At 39.9% G+C, this 17,403-nt stretch overlaps 2 protein-coding genes across 2 annotated transcripts; one reads left to right on the forward strand and one right to left on the reverse strand.

Moving 5' to 3' along the window:
* Positions 1 to 11,017: 11,017 nt before the first annotated feature.
* On the reverse strand, positions 11,018 to 13,143 carry LOC140550129 (uncharacterized). The gene is made up of 3 exons (XM_072673957.1): positions 13,117 to 13,143; positions 11,976 to 12,496; positions 11,018 to 11,810 (listed from the first exon to the last, which is right to left on the reverse strand). The coding sequence occupies exons 2-3, from the start codon at positions 12,478 to 12,480 to the stop codon at positions 11,299 to 11,301; spliced, it is 1,017 nt and encodes a 338-aa protein (XP_072530058.1). The 5' UTR covers positions 12,481 to 12,496; positions 13,117 to 13,143; the 3' UTR covers positions 11,018 to 11,298.
* A 152-nt stretch (positions 13,144 to 13,295) lies between these two features.
* On the forward strand, positions 13,296 to 16,700 carry LOC140550130 (uncharacterized). The gene is made up of 2 exons (XM_072673958.1): positions 13,296 to 13,335; positions 14,236 to 16,700. Exon 2 carries the CDS (start codon positions 14,244 to 14,246, stop codon positions 16,353 to 16,355), a length of 2,112 nt encoding a protein of 703 aa, XP_072530059.1. The 5' UTR covers positions 13,296 to 13,335; positions 14,236 to 14,243; the 3' UTR covers positions 16,356 to 16,700.
* The last annotated feature ends 703 nt before the right edge of the window (positions 16,701 to 17,403 follow it).

The raw sequence follows: 17,403 nt of genomic DNA on the forward strand, positions 1-17,403 counted from the left end.
AGGGCCAAGCACTTTAAAAGGTTTGGGCTTTTTTGTGCCTTTTTGTTGCTGTATCCACCACTGTCCACCAAGAGAGCAATGGCTCGAAACGCTTAAACAGCATTGAAGTAGCAAACCAAGCTGCATTCAGACAGTAGCAAACTGTATGCAAATGCAATGACCTTTAAAGGCCCTTGAATGGAAAACTGGGAAACTGTATTTACCCTCTTCCAGTCTCCCCCCTCTTCTCCAAATCATTATAAGCTGAAGGACAGAACTGGCTAAACGTAAGTGACATTACAAATAAGTCCTTAACATTCCCTAATTCCTCTGGGAATTCTTCAGAATTCACATCACAATGATCTCACTTACGCTGAACGCTTGGTGCTTAAACTCAAATCCTCTGCGTATTGATAGACAGTTGAGTCTGAGAGTCTTTATGAGTCTCTGTTAGCTAACTTTACTGAGTGGATATGATATGATCCCCTTCCAGTGACGACATCATAAACTTTACTTCCTGCACCCACAACTTCTAACCTTATCAACTATTCTGTCATAGTTTGTTAGCTGGCTAGTCAGGAAAACTAATGTCAGCACCTGATGATAAGCTCTGTTCCAGTTTGCTCCATACTCCCTTATAAAGGGCACTACTTAGGTTGTGAAAGTTTTCTACAAAGAAATAAAGCATTACGCATCTATAGAAGACTATGTACGGTGTGGTTGAAACACAAAAGGCTCTAAATGATGTTTACAGTGCATTATGTGGGGTATAGAGCTTAGCATTTTAGGGAACATGAAAAAAGCCAACAGTCCTCCTGTGAACAATTTGATCCCTCACTGACCCCTCAAAAGCAGGCTTCTACTAAGTACAGAAAATATATATATTATATATACTTCTACACTATATATATATGGTGAGGGTCACCACTGCTAAAAATAGCTTGAGGATAGCCCTACACATGGCACCTTACAGATAGGGCAAGTATCTGAGAGTGTTATCCAAGGCAGAGAGGTTCCTCCGCTCCATGAAGCTGGGCATGCGGTAGATGCTGGACTGCACATCTCCAGGGCAGGATGTAGGCAGTGGCTGACAATACATGGTCCACAGGCCCGGGGTGAAGCGGCGAGTCAGCTTATCTGCCAGCCTGAGTCGCAGGTTGCAGCTGGAGCACAGCATGTGATTGGGGCAGCATGATTGGACGACCAGCTGTCGACGAGGGCAGAGTGGAGTAAGGTCAGTGGAGGTGGCTGCTGGCCTGGTCAGAGCAGGGTGTGATGAAGGTCCGTGATCTTTGAGCCGGTCCAAGGCCTTTCTGAGCTCCAGCTGAGCCCCACGCACTCTAGCTAGCTCTCTCTGGTGCTGCAGGCCCAGGAAGCGCAGCCTGCGGCACAAATGTATGCTCTCCAACCTTACGGCATTGGCCAGCCAGCGTTCTGGGGAAGAGAGAAGATGATAGTTACAACGCTGATTGTTCAATAACCACTTTTGTGCAGCACTTTATACAAAGCTCAATTTCACTTATGTTGCATATTTTAAGTGCAGATAGCCAGCCAACACTAACAAAACATCAGCTTGAGCAGTTGCTTAGTCCAGTATTTATACGGTTACTAGCTAGCTACATTATATGTCCAAATGTTTGTGGACACCCCTTCTAATAAATGAATTCATTTACTTTAAGTTGCACCCACTGCTGACATAGAAGTACAAGTGCACACACACCGCTTATCTAGTCCCTGTAGAGAAGTATTGCCAGAATAGGACTTTCTGAAGCAAGTAAACATGAATGTACTGGCACCATGCCTAATGCCAGGCATGGGCTTGAGGGGTATAAAGCCCCCAACCATAGAGCTGTGGAGCAGTGGAACTGTGTTCTCTGGAACAATCAATTGACACCATGCTAGAGGGGTATAATGCCCCCTCTGGAACAATGGTCCATCCAGTATCTTTGGGATGAGTTGGGGTGTTGGGAATGAGGTGGGGTGGTGATCATCCGACATCCTGACCTCACTAACTAGCTCTTAATGCTGAATGCAATCAGATCCTCACAGCACTGTTCCTCCAAAATCTAATAGAAAGCCTTCTTCCCTGAACAGTAGAGACAGTTACTCACTTTATACTGTGTGGGATCTGTACTGCTACTACTTTTGACTATTGACTCATAATGACATTGATGCTGTCAGACAAATCTTCTTTTTGCCGTTTTTCCACATTTTACATTGTATCAACATTTCAAAATGAATCTACTAATAGAAGTGCTCCAAACAACCTGCAATTAACTTCCATTGACAGGTAAGGTTTTTTTTTTTTTCTTCTCTTATAAACTTAAATTTTGAAGATTCAAGATTTTTGCATGACATCAACAGTTTAATATGTTTCTGGGTAAAATACAGCAGCTCTTTCTATTAGTCTTACATTCTACATCATAACAGTACCTTTCTCATTAGATCTCCTGGTCCCTGTAGCCAAAGAAGTAATACCAGACATCTTATGGATGATCCAGGACAAATGTCTGCAATATCAGACATTTGTATTATTGTCTCAAACAGCACATTATACTGCAAACTCACTTCAAAGCCCTCCACTCCAGTTCAAAGTACTCCAGTGGCAAAAAGACATATAATTATAGGATAATAGAATAGCATGTCTTCATGTTCTAAGTGGTGCAAAGTAGACCCCAGACGTGCAACAGCTGTGTTTAGTAGTTCTAGTAAGCTGCATTGTTTAAATGACACTGAAATCAATAAAACAGAGAAAAACTCACCACCAAATGAAGGATGTCCAAATTGCCCTGAATCTCAGCTGATTGCTTTTAGCAGTCTGGTCTAAGCGGTGGCTTGCAGTTTTACCACATTTTCCTCTACGCTGTGAGACCTTCCAGGATTTGTCACAAAGGGGGGCTAAACCAGTGCTATAAATCTGTGAAGACTACTGGCCTAAAGGAGGGGGCTGGTGATACACATTTAACCTGGGAATGTTTTTCTGTGATTTCAAAAGCCCTGTACTGAAGCTTGAGGACATAATGAATCAATGCTTTTGATTACTGAAGTTTGCCATCATATTGCCCTGTTTAAAGTGGGCTATGTGTTGAGAAATAGAACCAGTATGGTACTATGGTAATGAATGAGAATACAGGGGCAAAGCAATACCCACAGTCATCAGGAGCAGGGGTCAAAAATGAACATGCAAACAAGGTCAAAAACACAGAAAACGAAAAAGAAGAAAAAGCATCATTCAGAAAATGACTAGAACCTAACCTAACCTATCAGGATAAACCAGTGAATTAGATGAACGATGGGATTCACCTCATATCTAAATAATTGCATGCAATGCTGGGGTTACTCCACAAAGGGGCGCTATTAGCTCTTAAGTTGCAGTCTCTTGAGATAAACAGAGCAGGGCTCACTAAAAGGTGTAATGCTACGATTAGGCACCATTAGAAGATCTACTCTTTTACAGCAGACTATTTCTAAAGCAGTTGTTGAAAAATATGGAAATCACAGTGAGTCATGTGAGATCATCAGGTCATCTCAGACAAACGGCGGTGATTTGAATCATTTGAATAGTGATTTGAATCTTTACACATTTATTTGAATGTTTATAAAACCCCAGTCGTCCTAAACAGTTGCTTGAAACTTTTGAACAGTGATTTGAATCTTTTAGGCAGTGATTTGAATCTTTTAGACAGCGATTTGAATCTTTTAGACAGTAAATTGAATCTTTTAGGCAATGATTTGAATCTTTAAGACAGTGATTTGAATCTTTTAGACAGCGATTTGAATCTTTTAGACAGTAAATTGAATCTTTTAGGCAATGATTTGAATCTTTAAGACAGTGATTTGAATCTTTTAGACAGTGATTTGAATCTTTTAGACAGTGACTTCAATGGTTTAAACCGTGATTTGAATCTTTTAAACAGTGATTTAGATCTTTTAGGCAGTGATTTGAATGTTTTAAACAATGATTTGAATCTTTTAGGCAGTGATTTGAATCTTTTAGGCAGTGATTTGAATCTTTTAGGCAGTGATTTGAATCTTTAAGACAGTGATTTGAATCTTTTACACAGTGATTTGAATCTTTTAGACAGTGATTTGAATCTTTTAGACAGTGATTTGAATCTTTGAATCAGTGATCTGATGCATGTAGAGGATGCTCATATGTCTAGTCAGGACATAGTCATGACTGATTAACTGTGATTTTGATATTTTGCATTAACTGCATAAACATACATTACATGCTGTAAAGCTGCAGGTCTAATAATCGTGTCTAATCTTAGCAGTACACCTTTTACACCCTTTGCACTGTGCCAGTAGCCCACTTGGTGAAATAATTTCAGCATTGCGTGCAGTTATTTAGACATGATGAAGCTCTCAGTTCGTCTGATTCACTGGTTTATCCTGGTATTGGGTGTGTGGGATTTCACTACATGTGTAATGTGCGCTCGTCTTAATAAAGTAGATCTTCTGCAAGTTTCTCACGCCTTCCTGTCTTCACTGGCCCAAACAATAGCGAGGCAACCTTTGAATCCGAAGCTTCGAGGAGTCAGACGACACCCGTTGCTTCGAACCACTGTGTCGATGCATGATTCAGTCCACAGCGGTCACGTGACTCCAGACGTCTGACGCTTCGTTTCAGCACAGAGCCACGGGACCGCTTCAGGGGCTGACTCAAATGTACCGAATCCTTGCTCGTTTCGAGGGTCGTTTGGTGTGAAACAGAAAAAACGAGCAGAGCTGTGCTGAATGTTAATGGATTATTTAAGAGCCTTGTTCTGGTTATTGTTAAACATAATTGTGCATGTAATGGAATAATTACATGACAAGGTGCCAACCAGCAGCAGCAGCGTGGCTGTAATAAAGGGAGGCTGCTGTAATAAAGTCTCTGTGCTGGTCCTTATCTGGGTATGTATTCTGTATTTGGTCTGTTGTATGTATTGTAGTAGTTCATTCTCACTACGTTAATCTGTCTAACGTTGTGTGCATGTGCCCAACCTGGCATTTAGGCTTTTAAAAACGTGTACAACAAACGATTTAGTTTAGTTGCCTTTATTAAAAACTTTTTAAGCAATAAAACCAACAGAAATTGACCCTGTGCTGCACTTCGTGGCTTTGGCCGCCAGATGCCGCTGTTATGCGTCCACTAATGCACAGCCAGTACAGTTGGGTCTAAAGCCTCGGTGCTTTAGGAAGCTGCGGTTCCCTGCGAAACCACTATTATGCATTCATCAAGACCAATATTACTGCTTCCACAGCACCCGAGACTAGAGCCTACAAGGTCGTGTGTGTACGTGTATGGTCAGTTCTGTCCTAGGAACAATTTAACTACTGAAGGGTCAATATTTCCCTGACGGTCATGTCCTTTCACTTCTGTCATTTACCTTAGTTTAAGGATCTCCCTCAATATATTGCTGAGATTAAGGTTGCTGGATTGATCTCCAGTGTAGACCACCATGTATTCCACAATTCTCTCCCTGATGTAACCATCACATGCTTAGATTTTTGTACAGAAAACTGCAACCTAAAAGACTGTAATTATACCTAATATTCAACACCTCCCTTCCTTCATGGATCCACTTCTCGCTGCTGTCTTTAAAATGGGCAAGTGCACTGCTGTGGGGGATTCTGTAGGTCAAGTCAAATTTATTTGTATAGCGCTTTTTACAACTGTGATCACAAAGCAGCTTTACATAATTAGTACTTAATAAAGGACAGAGAAGAAAGAAGAAATAACATGAAGGGTCAAAGACCCCTGTGAGCAAGCCAACGGCGACAGTGGCAAGGAAAGACTCCCTCAGAGCTGGAGGAAGAAACCTTGGGAGGAACCAAGACTCACAAGGGGGACCCATCCTCCTCTGTAGGTGTTACTCATTTATTATTTCAACCCAAAACCACAAACCTACCATTTCTTTGTTCTGGTTTAAATCTACACTGTATAAATTACCATTAAATAAAATCCATGCAAGAAATGCGTATGTCGTGTTTTGTTTGTTTGCATCTTGGGTTTGTTGTTACCCTCCAGGGGGACACCAAGTCCGCATTGGTCCTTTCTGTCTGCACACAGTGGACTGAACTCCTGTTCCAACAGCAGCAACACAAGACTACAAAAACAGTTACATTAAAACATTAGGTTTAGATAATATAAATCTAATAAAGCAACATTCCTAAAATGTGAGTTTACAGTTGATTTAGTGTAAGTTTGATTTGAGTGTGATTTATTTCATTAGCTTACTATTTTGTTGATTATTTTTATTTCTTAGTTGGTTGTTTGTTGTACTTTTGTTATACTCTTATTTTATCTTTTTATAAGCTAATCATTTTCATAATCTAACTTGTTTACCTTTACTGTTTGTTCTTTACTTTTTACTTGTAGCAGAATAGAAATGACACAAATGTTCAAAATTGCTTGATAATGTATCACTCATCACTCATTTGTCTATTAAAACACATCATTACCCACATTTTTTTTTTTAAAATAATATTCAAAATCATCTTAAATCATTTCAGTTGGAATCATTTTAAATAGTTGAATAACCTGGTTAAAATAGTGTGTTTATCTTATTTATACAGTTTATTATAATCACATAAAAAGCATAAAACAATAGAAAGTTCTGTTCAGGCAGTAAATGACTAAAGAGTAAATCTAACAGCTGAGCACCAAGAAACACCTGCCAGTCACAAGTTTCAATATTTCTGCAAATGAAAACGGGTTCTATACACATTTTAGATGCAAGCTGCCAAATTGTTTAACACATCTAGATATAAACATCAGGAAATCAGAGCTAAAATGATTTGTCACCATGTTTTAAACCCCAAACCCTAAAAGTGTTTTCAGTGTTTAGCAAAATAAGCTACAATACTTTATACATGCGTTTCTTATAACTGTAGTTTATCTGTCTCCTCAAATGCAGAACCCGTACTTCTGCACGGAAAATTTGACCTGCTTTTCAGCAACATGCTTGTTTTCTGGGTAACAACACTGTTTGTGTCGACCAAGTCTCACTAAGTTTGTGGAACTAGGGTTTGTGGTTGTTGCTGGATTTTTATGCTTTCAAAAAAAAAAGTGCTTACAAAATGGCACCGATGAGTAAGGAGTTCAGCAGTGTGAAAACTGCTCAAGTTGCTTGTGGTTGACCCCTTGACCTGGCCGTAGTGCACTAGGCAACCGACACCAGCAGTGTGGTCAGCCACTTTAGTAAATAGGTCTGTAAATGAAGACAGGGAGGTAGAAGGCTACATTGCCTGTGTCTCAGAAAGTATTGATCTTCTGACTATAAAACCAAAACTGTTCCTGAAACTCAACACAGGCCTTCCAGCCTCAGCTGCCTGGGAGCGTCTTTTCAGCTCTGCTGGTTTGTTGTTCACAGCGAAAAGAGCACGGACTAGCTACAAACTTCCAAAATCAACTACTGCTCAAACTGAACAAGAGCTTCACAGTCTAGTGCTGTAGTATTCTGTGGGGCAGGGCACTTCAGGACACTCAGTTAAGACAATTGTTAATAAGGAATTGCTCAACATTTTCACTGTCTTGGATACTTTGTTAGATTTTTTTTAAGGTTGTAAACATTATGCAGTTTATTTGTGATTTAAATTTCTGTAAAAGGAAGGAAAAGCACAGTTTTACTAAGGAATTGCTTAGCTGTCTTTAATACGTGAGTGTCTCAGACACTTTCAGTCTGGTTGGTTCAGGTTTCATTAGTAAGTTTGCTTTAGTGGCTTTAATTCGCAGCACAGCTAGCTGTGGTCAGTAAAGAAAAAAATGGACCATAGAAACTTATGCCACTTGTACTTAAAAATGTTTTATGGGGTGGTCTGAACAAAGTTTGCACATTATACCACCTGGAAGGCCCGAATTATTATGTGGACTAATAGTTCATTAAAAACAATTTATTTTATGACTTGTACTTTTTACATCAAATAATTGAAAGTAACTATATGACTTTTACTGAAGTTAAATTTTAAATTGAGCACTTTCATTTTTACATGAGTAGATTTTTAGATGGGTACTTTTACTTAAATAGAATTGAAGTACTTAGGTACTTTTATGTAATTGCAATTTTGCAGTACTTTTTCCACCCCTGCTTACAGCTGATATTGACAGAGGGGTTTGGTGGCGATGCAGAGGAAGAAGTTTCTGAATGTAAAGATCACATTTCTGAAAATTCAGAATCTGACAATGAGTTTCAGGAGGATTATGAGCATCCGCCAGCTCCAAAGTGTTAAAGAGTCTCAGGACCAGACATTCAGCAGCCAGGACTCTGTGAGCAGCCAGCGCCAGGTGCAGCCACAGGACCAGACCTTCAGCAGCTTGCAAATGACAACATATGGATGACAAAAAATGGCAGACTTGAATGGTCTTCCTACCAGGACCTACACACTTGGCAATCACTCATGCTCACATCAAGTCTTCTTTTGACCTTTACATGCCATACCCTATCAAGAAAATCATCCTAGAATGCACCAATTTAGAAGGAAGCAGAGCTTTTAGAGAGAGGTGGAAGGTTATGGATTAAACCGATTTGGATGTTTACTTTTTATCCTATGATTTACAGGACCATACTCATGAATGTGAGGATAGACAGATATGCTAGTTTTCTCCTGAGAGGATGTTGTTCAACCAATGTGCATGTTCATGTGGTTTATGTGTTTTCAATGTTTAGCAAAATAAGCTACAATACTTGATTCAACCCTTCCTCTCTAGAGAGGCCACCCAGGTGCTTGTTCAGTCTCTCGTCACTTCCAGACTTGACTACTGCAACTCTCTTCTGGCTGGTCTCCCTCTGCGCACCATCGGACCCCTGCAACTCATCCAGAATGCAGCGGCACGGGTCGTCTTCAACATCCCTAAATTCAGCCATGTCACTCCACTGCTGCGTTCTCTTCACTGGCTTCCTGTAGCTGCTTCCCGCATCAGATTCAAAACCCTGACGCTGGCCTACAAAGCCAAGAGCAGACCAGCCAGCCCCTCCATACTTGATGGCAATGGTCAAAAGCCGATCTGCACTTAGAGCCCTTCGAGCTTCAAGTACGGCTCGGCTCGACCCGCCATCCCTCAAAATCCACAGAAGACAAGCGTCCAGGCTTTTTTCTATCCTGGCACCAAAGTGACTTGTGCTTAGTAATGTCTAAAGCTTAAATGTATCTTTGAACTATCTAACTAGCTGAGGTTTTTCTTGGGTAAATAGCAAAGCACTTTTATAACTGTAGTTTATCTGTCTCCTCAAATGCAGAACCCATACTTCTGCACGGAAAATTTGACCTGCTTTTCAGCAACATGCTTGTTTTCTGGGTAACAACACTGTTTGTGTCGACCAAGTCTCACCAAGTTTGTGGAACTAGGGTTTGTGGTTGTTGCTGGATTTTTATGCTTTGAAAAGTGAAAAACACACCCAAAGTGCTTACAAAATGGCACCGATGAGTAAGGAGTTCAGCAGTGTGAAAACTGCTCAAGTTGCTTGTGGTTGAACCCTTGACCTGGCCATAGTGCACTAGGCAACTGACACCAGCAGTGTGGTCAGCCACTTTAGTAAGTTGGTCTGTAAATGAAGACAGAATTTATAATCAGGCAGACAAACTGAGGCCAAATGCTCTTAAGAAAGAGTCCATGTCCTATTCTTTTTTTTCTCTCTGTCCAGTTTGTGGAATCCAGCCAGCAATGTGCCAGTTTAATTCACAGCAAACCACTTAGGGCCTTATATAAACTGTTTGGACAAAAGTACTGGGACAGCTGCTCATTCTTTGTTTCTTCCTAAATTAAGGGAATTAATAAAGAGTATATCTTGCTCTGTGTCTGTGTGGCTATGCTGCGCTACACCAATAAGAGTCCTCTGCAAGACTCTGAACACTGCATCCTTGTAATATGAGTAACCTTGTAAGTCACTCTGGGTAAGAGTGTCAGCTAAATGCCATAAATGTAAAATGTAAATGCTCCAGAGAGTCTTATACTATTGGCTAAAAAGACTAGGCCAGCTGTGTGTGTGCATTTGGACATCCGTGTCAGCAGTAAGTGAAATGTAAAGTAGATGAATGCATTCATTAGAAAGGGTGTCCACAAGTGTTTGCACATGTAGTGCAGTGAATATAAACAATGGAATTGTTTGGAAACTGTGCTTAAATTTGTCTCACTGAGTTTTAAATCACATCTTAAATATTGAGTTAAATAACACATTTTTCCAGTACCACTGACTGGCCAATAGCCAGCTGGGCACACAAAGAGTTGTTAAAAGTGTTCCTCAGGAAGCCTTCAATGCCTCCACATTAGCAACCGTGAGTCAGAAAGCTCAAGATGAAGCACCAGTAATGACATTCTCTCTGCCTTGAGAATGTATAATGTCTACATTAAAATATTCTTCATGAGCTCAAGAAACACATGAAGGTTATGTTCAGTACAAACAGTGACTGAACCAACAGTTGAAGCCACAATGGTTTATTTATTAAATAAAAAGCTGAATTTCTGAAATAATCTGCATTAATGTTTTAACTAGTTAGTCACTGCCCTAAGAAAAAACATGTATCTCTAAAACAGGAACTTTACAGGAGAAAGAAAACAACCTTCTCAAATTTCAATGGAAGTCTATTTAGAGCATTTCTAATGGTCCATGCATCCAGAATTACTTACACAGGTTACAGAGCAGCTACAGGGTTCAAAGAAGGAAGAAAAATAACCAGACAATTATGGAGAAACATGTTTTTTATTAAAGAACAGCAACATTCTGTTTTAAAATTCATACATGAATAATAACTTGCAACATTTGTCTTTAGGACAAGATAAAACTCTTCCCACTAAGTTGTTAAGGATGTCAGAATTAAGACTATGTAGAAAGGCATCTTCAAACATTAGTTTAAGGTCAGAAAAACATAACTCTTAAGATAAATATCATGTGAATTGTTATTGTTGTTTGTATGATTTTGGCCCTAAGACAAAAAAATGACTTGATAAAAAATTGGTATTGTTACAGTTGCTCTGCAGTTACCATTTCCTTGGTCCTGGGCTGATGTGTTGACTTCTTGGCTTTTAGTATTCTTGTGCTGTCTTTTAGGAGAAGGTTTGTGAAATGAAAGTCTCACTAGAATTCATATTTTTTGTGAAATATGCTTTAATGTGTATAACATGACGTTAATAAGCACTTATACAGGTAATGGTTACATGAGAAAGCACACTATGCTAATACACGTTTACAGAGTTTATCCTTTATTTCTAGACTTTAATCATCATTAATCAGTCTTTAATTCTTTAATTATTTTAAGTCTTTCACATTCAGGCCTTCAATGAATTCATGAAGATACAAGCTAAGATAAAGCGTAATCAGTGGAATTAATGGCAAATTATATGTAATCTTCAATGGTGGTGGTATCAGAAGGCCAAGTGATGGCCTGCATTTTGATGTAATTGACCTGCAGGTTTGTTATGAGGGCCTTAATGCCTTCATCCCGCAGAAGTCGATCTTCTCGAATGCCTTCCACTAACTTGACAAAATTCTGCATCAACTTTATCATCGCCTCCAGCAACACAAAGCAGCGGGTTTGGATCTCTGCCACACTTGACGTGCCAGCAAGACAGCCAAGAACCTTGACAGAGTTCCTCGTTTTCACCTGGAAGTCAGCAATCACCCTTCTCTGCATTAGAACCTCTTCAATGTTCCAGGCTATCTGCCTCAACTTATCCTCTGTCTTTGAAATCTCATTGCAAGTCTGTTCAATTCTTCTTTGACAGTCGGACACTGCCCTGCTGAAATCTCTGACCTGGGATTCAAAGCCATCGACGATTCTCTCTGCCTCCTGAACTCCGTAACTTGCATTTTCAATGTTGCTTTCAGCTGCTGTGATCATAATCGGACCTGTCGACAATGATATACAAACAAATGGTAGCCTAATTATGATTAGTAGATGAGAGAAGTGAAATAATGAAATGATGATCTGTTCATGTTCTCGTTTATGAGCATTACATCTTATACTTTGAATATAACAATAAGACCTGTTACTTATCAAAAACAGAGAATTACCAGCAATCCATCCAAAAATGGGAATAACTGTTATCCCAATTCCAGCCTCCCATAGACTCTCTGCCTCTTCCACTTTCCTCTTCTGGTGCCAAAGCACGTCTCGTGCTTCTCTAAGCCGACCCATTGCAGTTTCTTTCCCTGCTCTGTACACATCTAAAGTGGCTTTGTTGCTTTTTTGCTGATGTTTCAAATCTTGCAGTCTAGCTTTTGTACTTTCATGCTGTCTAGACAGATTCCCTTTTCTAATCATTAAGTTTTCATAGCATTCATCTACCATCTGAAGTTCCCTGCGTGCAGCTAATTCAGCCTCCTCCAGGTTCTGCTTTGCGCTAATTATGGCACTTCGAATTTTCCTGAATGATTTGGAGTCACTTTTGGCCACACTGTCTTTATCCATATCTAAGAGGCTGATGGTTAAATCATTGAGAGCAATAATTCCTTTCTTAAGTGAAGGACTCACAGCCTTCACAAACTGCCTCCCCTGATTCTCCACACAGACCGACATGCTGGACAATCGAACCCTGTGGAAATTTGAAAAGGGTCATGTAAATATTACGTTCCATACATTTATCAGGTTGTTACCATGTAATTTAATGAAACCTAAACTAAATAGTTATCAACAGAGCATTTGCTCTTTTACTTTGTAAAGAAGTTAAAATTTATTTTTGTACATTTTTGACAAAAATGAATATTCATATCTCTAATTTACACTCACAGCACACAGGACACCATAGCCTGCAGATTCACCTGCCTGGTCTACAGTCACCAATCTACAGTTTGTGCCAACCATCCTCGAGCCCTTAACTGGATATAGCTAGAAGAAGCACTGTTGCTGAAGTGCAACAACCTCAGTGCAACAACACTACTACTACTACTACTAAATCGTACCAGCTAGCATTCCAGTGTCACTGATGGACTGAGGACGGTCCACCACCCAAAAAACATCAGATCAGCAGTAGATTTGTGGTCAGAAACTGACCATTAATCAATGAGGTGGAGAGTGGCTGACAAATTTTAAAAATTCAGCTAAACAGCCCGTAATGATAGACCCATGTAATAGATCTAAAAGTGGCCAGTGAATAGAAGCAGAAAGTAAATTGATTTGAAAAAGTGAAATAGTGAAAGATAGCCTTGGTCTTACCTCTTTTGGTCAATGATGTTCAATGAAGATCAGGTTTAATAATAGTTATTACAGTCTAACTTGTAAGGACATATATATGCTTGTGTTTTCTCACTTTCACACTTGTGTTTTGCTGAGCTTTCTGAAAGGTGTGTATAAAAGCAGCAGTTCGAGAGTGAAGCATTTACCAGACATCCACACAAGACATTGACTCCATCTGCAACACTGCAACTCTCAGAGGTGAGGGAACTTGTTCTTTAAATAAAGTAGCTAAAACGTATGTGGTTTGGAATAGATATCAAATGCATCCTGGTTTAAAAGATTTTGTACTTGTAAATGTTTTCTTCCAAAATGTCTGGGGCTCGTTTGGGCCAGTGATTCCCATTGTCTACAGTTGTGATGCAGATCACCTGATGTCTCTAGTGTGTAAACTAAATGTTCATTGTATTAATTATATTGTTCTGCAACTGAGTTTTTCATATTAAGAATATAGACCTCTGTAAATGTTAATAAGGGTATTTCAATCTTATTCACACATCACATTTATGGAAACACTGGAAATTAGATTATTATGCCAGGGAACTATAAGAGACAAGAGAAGTTTGAAAGCTAGTAGATGAAAGTCCACCAGAACAGTGGCTAAAGAGACAATATGGGTCACTATTCGAATGAACAAATAGGAAACTTCAATGTTTTTTTTTTATTTCTGCCGTCAGTCAGTCATGAAGATGTACACAGTCATTTACAGTGGTTTCATATAAAACAGTACAGTGTATAAAGACACAAGACCTCCAATTTCTTAGAAAACAGGGCAGAGGATTACACTGCTGTCCAATGAAAAACATCTCCATTTTGTTTTTAGTTTTCTTCATCATTTGAACTCTTAAGTTGCCCTGCACACTGGATGAATAGAGCAATAGGAATGTCTAAATTACTTGGAATATTTTTTTATTTTACATTAACACCCATTCAAAGTTAAGCACATTTTGCCCTCTCTTGATACATGTTTTTCATTGGACAGAGATGATATCAACAAGGCTAATACTATCCAAAATCTTACCACAGTAACTTTTAAGTTTTATGAAATGGGTAAAAAAACAAAAAAACATTTACCACAGTTTTTAAATCACTTTCCATTAGGTCAGACCATGACTGAGTTACAGCTCATCAAAGCCTCTCAAAACCTTACTAAGGCGTCAAGCTCCAGAGATGACACTAAAATGCTAATGCAGCCACATGCAAACTGGGAGGAGTACTTAACACCAGGCCCGATATCCATTGCCATTTTGGGAGAGTTGGTCTTCATTTCATCTAACGTGGACTTCTCCATCAACAAAAAACCTCCAAAAGATGGATTCAAATTAATCAAGTACCCAGAATCGTTCCGAGCTTGTCTCATGCAGGTTTGCAATGCCGGATGGCATGCTTTCAACGAAGCCCACAAGAACATGGATCAGATTCGTCTGCACACAGGCAACGTTCCTGAATACATCAAGATGTCTGTGAAAATTCTTCTCCAAGATGATGACAAGCTTGTCCAAACCTTTCTCCCTGACCAGCTCCAGAACATTGACAACATAGCAAATGATTGCCTGGAGCTGGCGGCCTCGACTGAGAAGAAGTTCATGGAAGTCATTGAGCTTATTCAGGAGCTTCTGGAGGCTAGCCTAAATGCTAAATCTAGCTACTCTCGGGAGCTTGAGGAAGTCCGGCAAAAGCTAGAAATAGCAAAGTTTAGAGAAAAGGTGTTAAAAGAAGCCGATGAAAAAGCTAAAAGAGATGTACAACAAATTGATAAAAAACTTAAAGACGCCCAAACTGCATTTAAGGAGTCAATGGACTCTTTACCAACCGGATGGGAGACAATTGGGATGGATCTGGTTGAGGGGCTTGCTGGCTCACTGAACTCCATGCTTTCAGGTCTAGCTTTTGTAAGCACAGGAGCATTTATTTCAGAGGCCGTCAAAGCATCTGCTCCAGCACTAAATCCAAGTCACACTGGAGCCAGTGTGAGCCCAATGGGAAGTGTGCCAGAACATGATCCAATAGCCCTAAACAACATATACTCCAACTCAAGCCACATTTTGCCTGTGAGTCAGTCTTTGGAAAAGTTCATTGAAGATAATCAAATCAAGTGGCAAAAGCTAAAAGATCAGAGTAATGGAAGCATAACATCGGATTTCCAGAAAAAGAACTTTGAGATCATTAAAGAGCTCATCAGAATGCAGAACCCATGTCAGCCAAAGCAAGAAGCGTTATCCATCTGTGAGAAGGGCATCTCCATCTGCAACGACTTGGCCAAGTATGCAGTGCAGGGGGGCTGTGAACATGACAAAATGATCAAGCTGGTTTCGGACATCCGAAATCTGATCACATCTGTTCAAATATTTGATTCTAAGGCCAAGGCATCAACAAACACTCCTGCCTTTGTCGCAAAACCTCCACAGCTGAGCAGAACACAGATCAGTGACTCAGGAAAGAAGTCTGCTAGCCAAACCGCCACCGAAAATGCTCGCTTGCGAATAGAGCAGAACCGGGCTATGCTGGATCAGGCAAGGGAAGCTTATGATAAGCGAGTCAGAGAAATGGAGAAAAACAAGGAGAAGCTGAATGAGATCCGGATCACAATGAGGAGCTGTAAAGTCCAGGAGATCGATTTTGACACCACCATTAAGTTTCTGGTCATGGGACTCGATGCCATGGGACGAGTGAAAGAGCAATGGGAGAAAATGGTGCGTTTCTTTCAAATGGTGTCAAACATCATCAAGACCTGTTTGAGCACCTCCCTTACAGATTTCACCAGTTCTGTTCAGAAAGCATCCACCTTAAAATACTCACCAACTATGTTCATCAAGGACATGATCTACACTCAAGCCTTTCATGCCTCCAATGTTGCCAGCTTGGTGAACATGATCGCAGATACCTACACCGAGGTTTCCACCAAGTACTTGATGGACAGAGTGAGCAGCCTTGGAAAGCTCATGGCTCTGGATCCCAAACACCCTGACTTTCAAAAAGAGCGCCTGCAGCTCCAGAATGCCTGCGATGAGGCAGAGAACAGCATACTGCAGCTGGTCAAGAAAAATAAGCGAAACTTTGAAAGCCAGACTCAGGCAAGACAGGCCAAAATTGAAGGAGAATTGAAGGCAGTGATGCCACCACCCTCTCCAAAGGAAATAGAGAAGGTGAAGAAAATTGTTAAAGATGGATTCAAGGAAAAACTAGAGGACCTAGAGGACCTAGAGGACCAATTCGCCTAAGTTCTTTACAATTGCCAATTGATGTAGAACATGCATTGCTTAAGTATGTTGCTGTTAAGATATTGAGATGTATCTAGAAGATTTTCGCTTAATGTTCGATGATGCTTTTTGGATAATTAAAACAATTTGCTAACTTTAAAGCATTTTCTTGCTTGACACTTTTTCTGTACTTCTACCCAAGCAAAACAATAGCTTTGTGTCAATTTTTATTAATATGATAACAACGCTCAGTATAAGGTCTGTTCAGCCTGATGAAATATGAAATATGCTTTTATTTTTCAATCAAGTTTTAAAGTCAACATTTAACTTTTGTTGTCATAATGCAAATAAATACATTAAAATCCATCATTCTGTACTGGTTTATTTCCTGTTAAGCCAAACTGTACAGCATTCCAGATGTGCTGACTCTGAATGTAGAAAACAAAATGGTTGCGGAAAGTGATTTTTTTAAATATGCCTTAGAACTTCATTAGCTATGAGAACATATTTTGTGGGAGTGTTATGATCAATAAAAGAAAATTGCCAACTTTTTGAAAATATAGAGGCGCAGGAGAATGGACAGGGCTAGTTTTGACTGTTTAATTCTGCCTTAATTTACTGATGTTAAAGTCTTCAGGTGTCAATGATCAACTACCCATCAATTAAGCCATAAAAGTGTGTGTAACAGCCAAACTGAACTACAAAGAAAAGGAGTGCAGAGAAAGAGTGTTCAGCAGGCCAAAAAAAAAGGAAAGAGAAAAGAAAGGTAGTCCCCAAGTGTTCCACAGTTGAGAGCAATCCTTCAGAAGATAAACCTCTTTAAGCAGCATTTCCATATGACAAGCTCTTGAAAATAAATACAGCACACCTAAAAACTAGCCTCCATTACCTTCTTAAAGTATTTGTCACTGTACTGTGTACAGTGAAATGTATCCTTTGCATTTGACCCATCTGTGGTAGGAAACACACTAGTGAACTAGAAGCAGTGAGCGCACACACACCCAGAACAGTGGGCAGTCAACTCCAGTTCTCAGGGAGCAGAGAGGGTGAAGGGCCTTGCTCCAGGGCC

Source organism: Salminus brasiliensis, chromosome 2, assembly GCF_030463535.1.
Source record: "Salminus brasiliensis chromosome 2, fSalBra1.hap2, whole genome shotgun sequence".
Classification (NCBI taxonomy): Eukaryota; Metazoa; Chordata; class Actinopteri; order Characiformes; family Bryconidae; genus Salminus; species Salminus brasiliensis.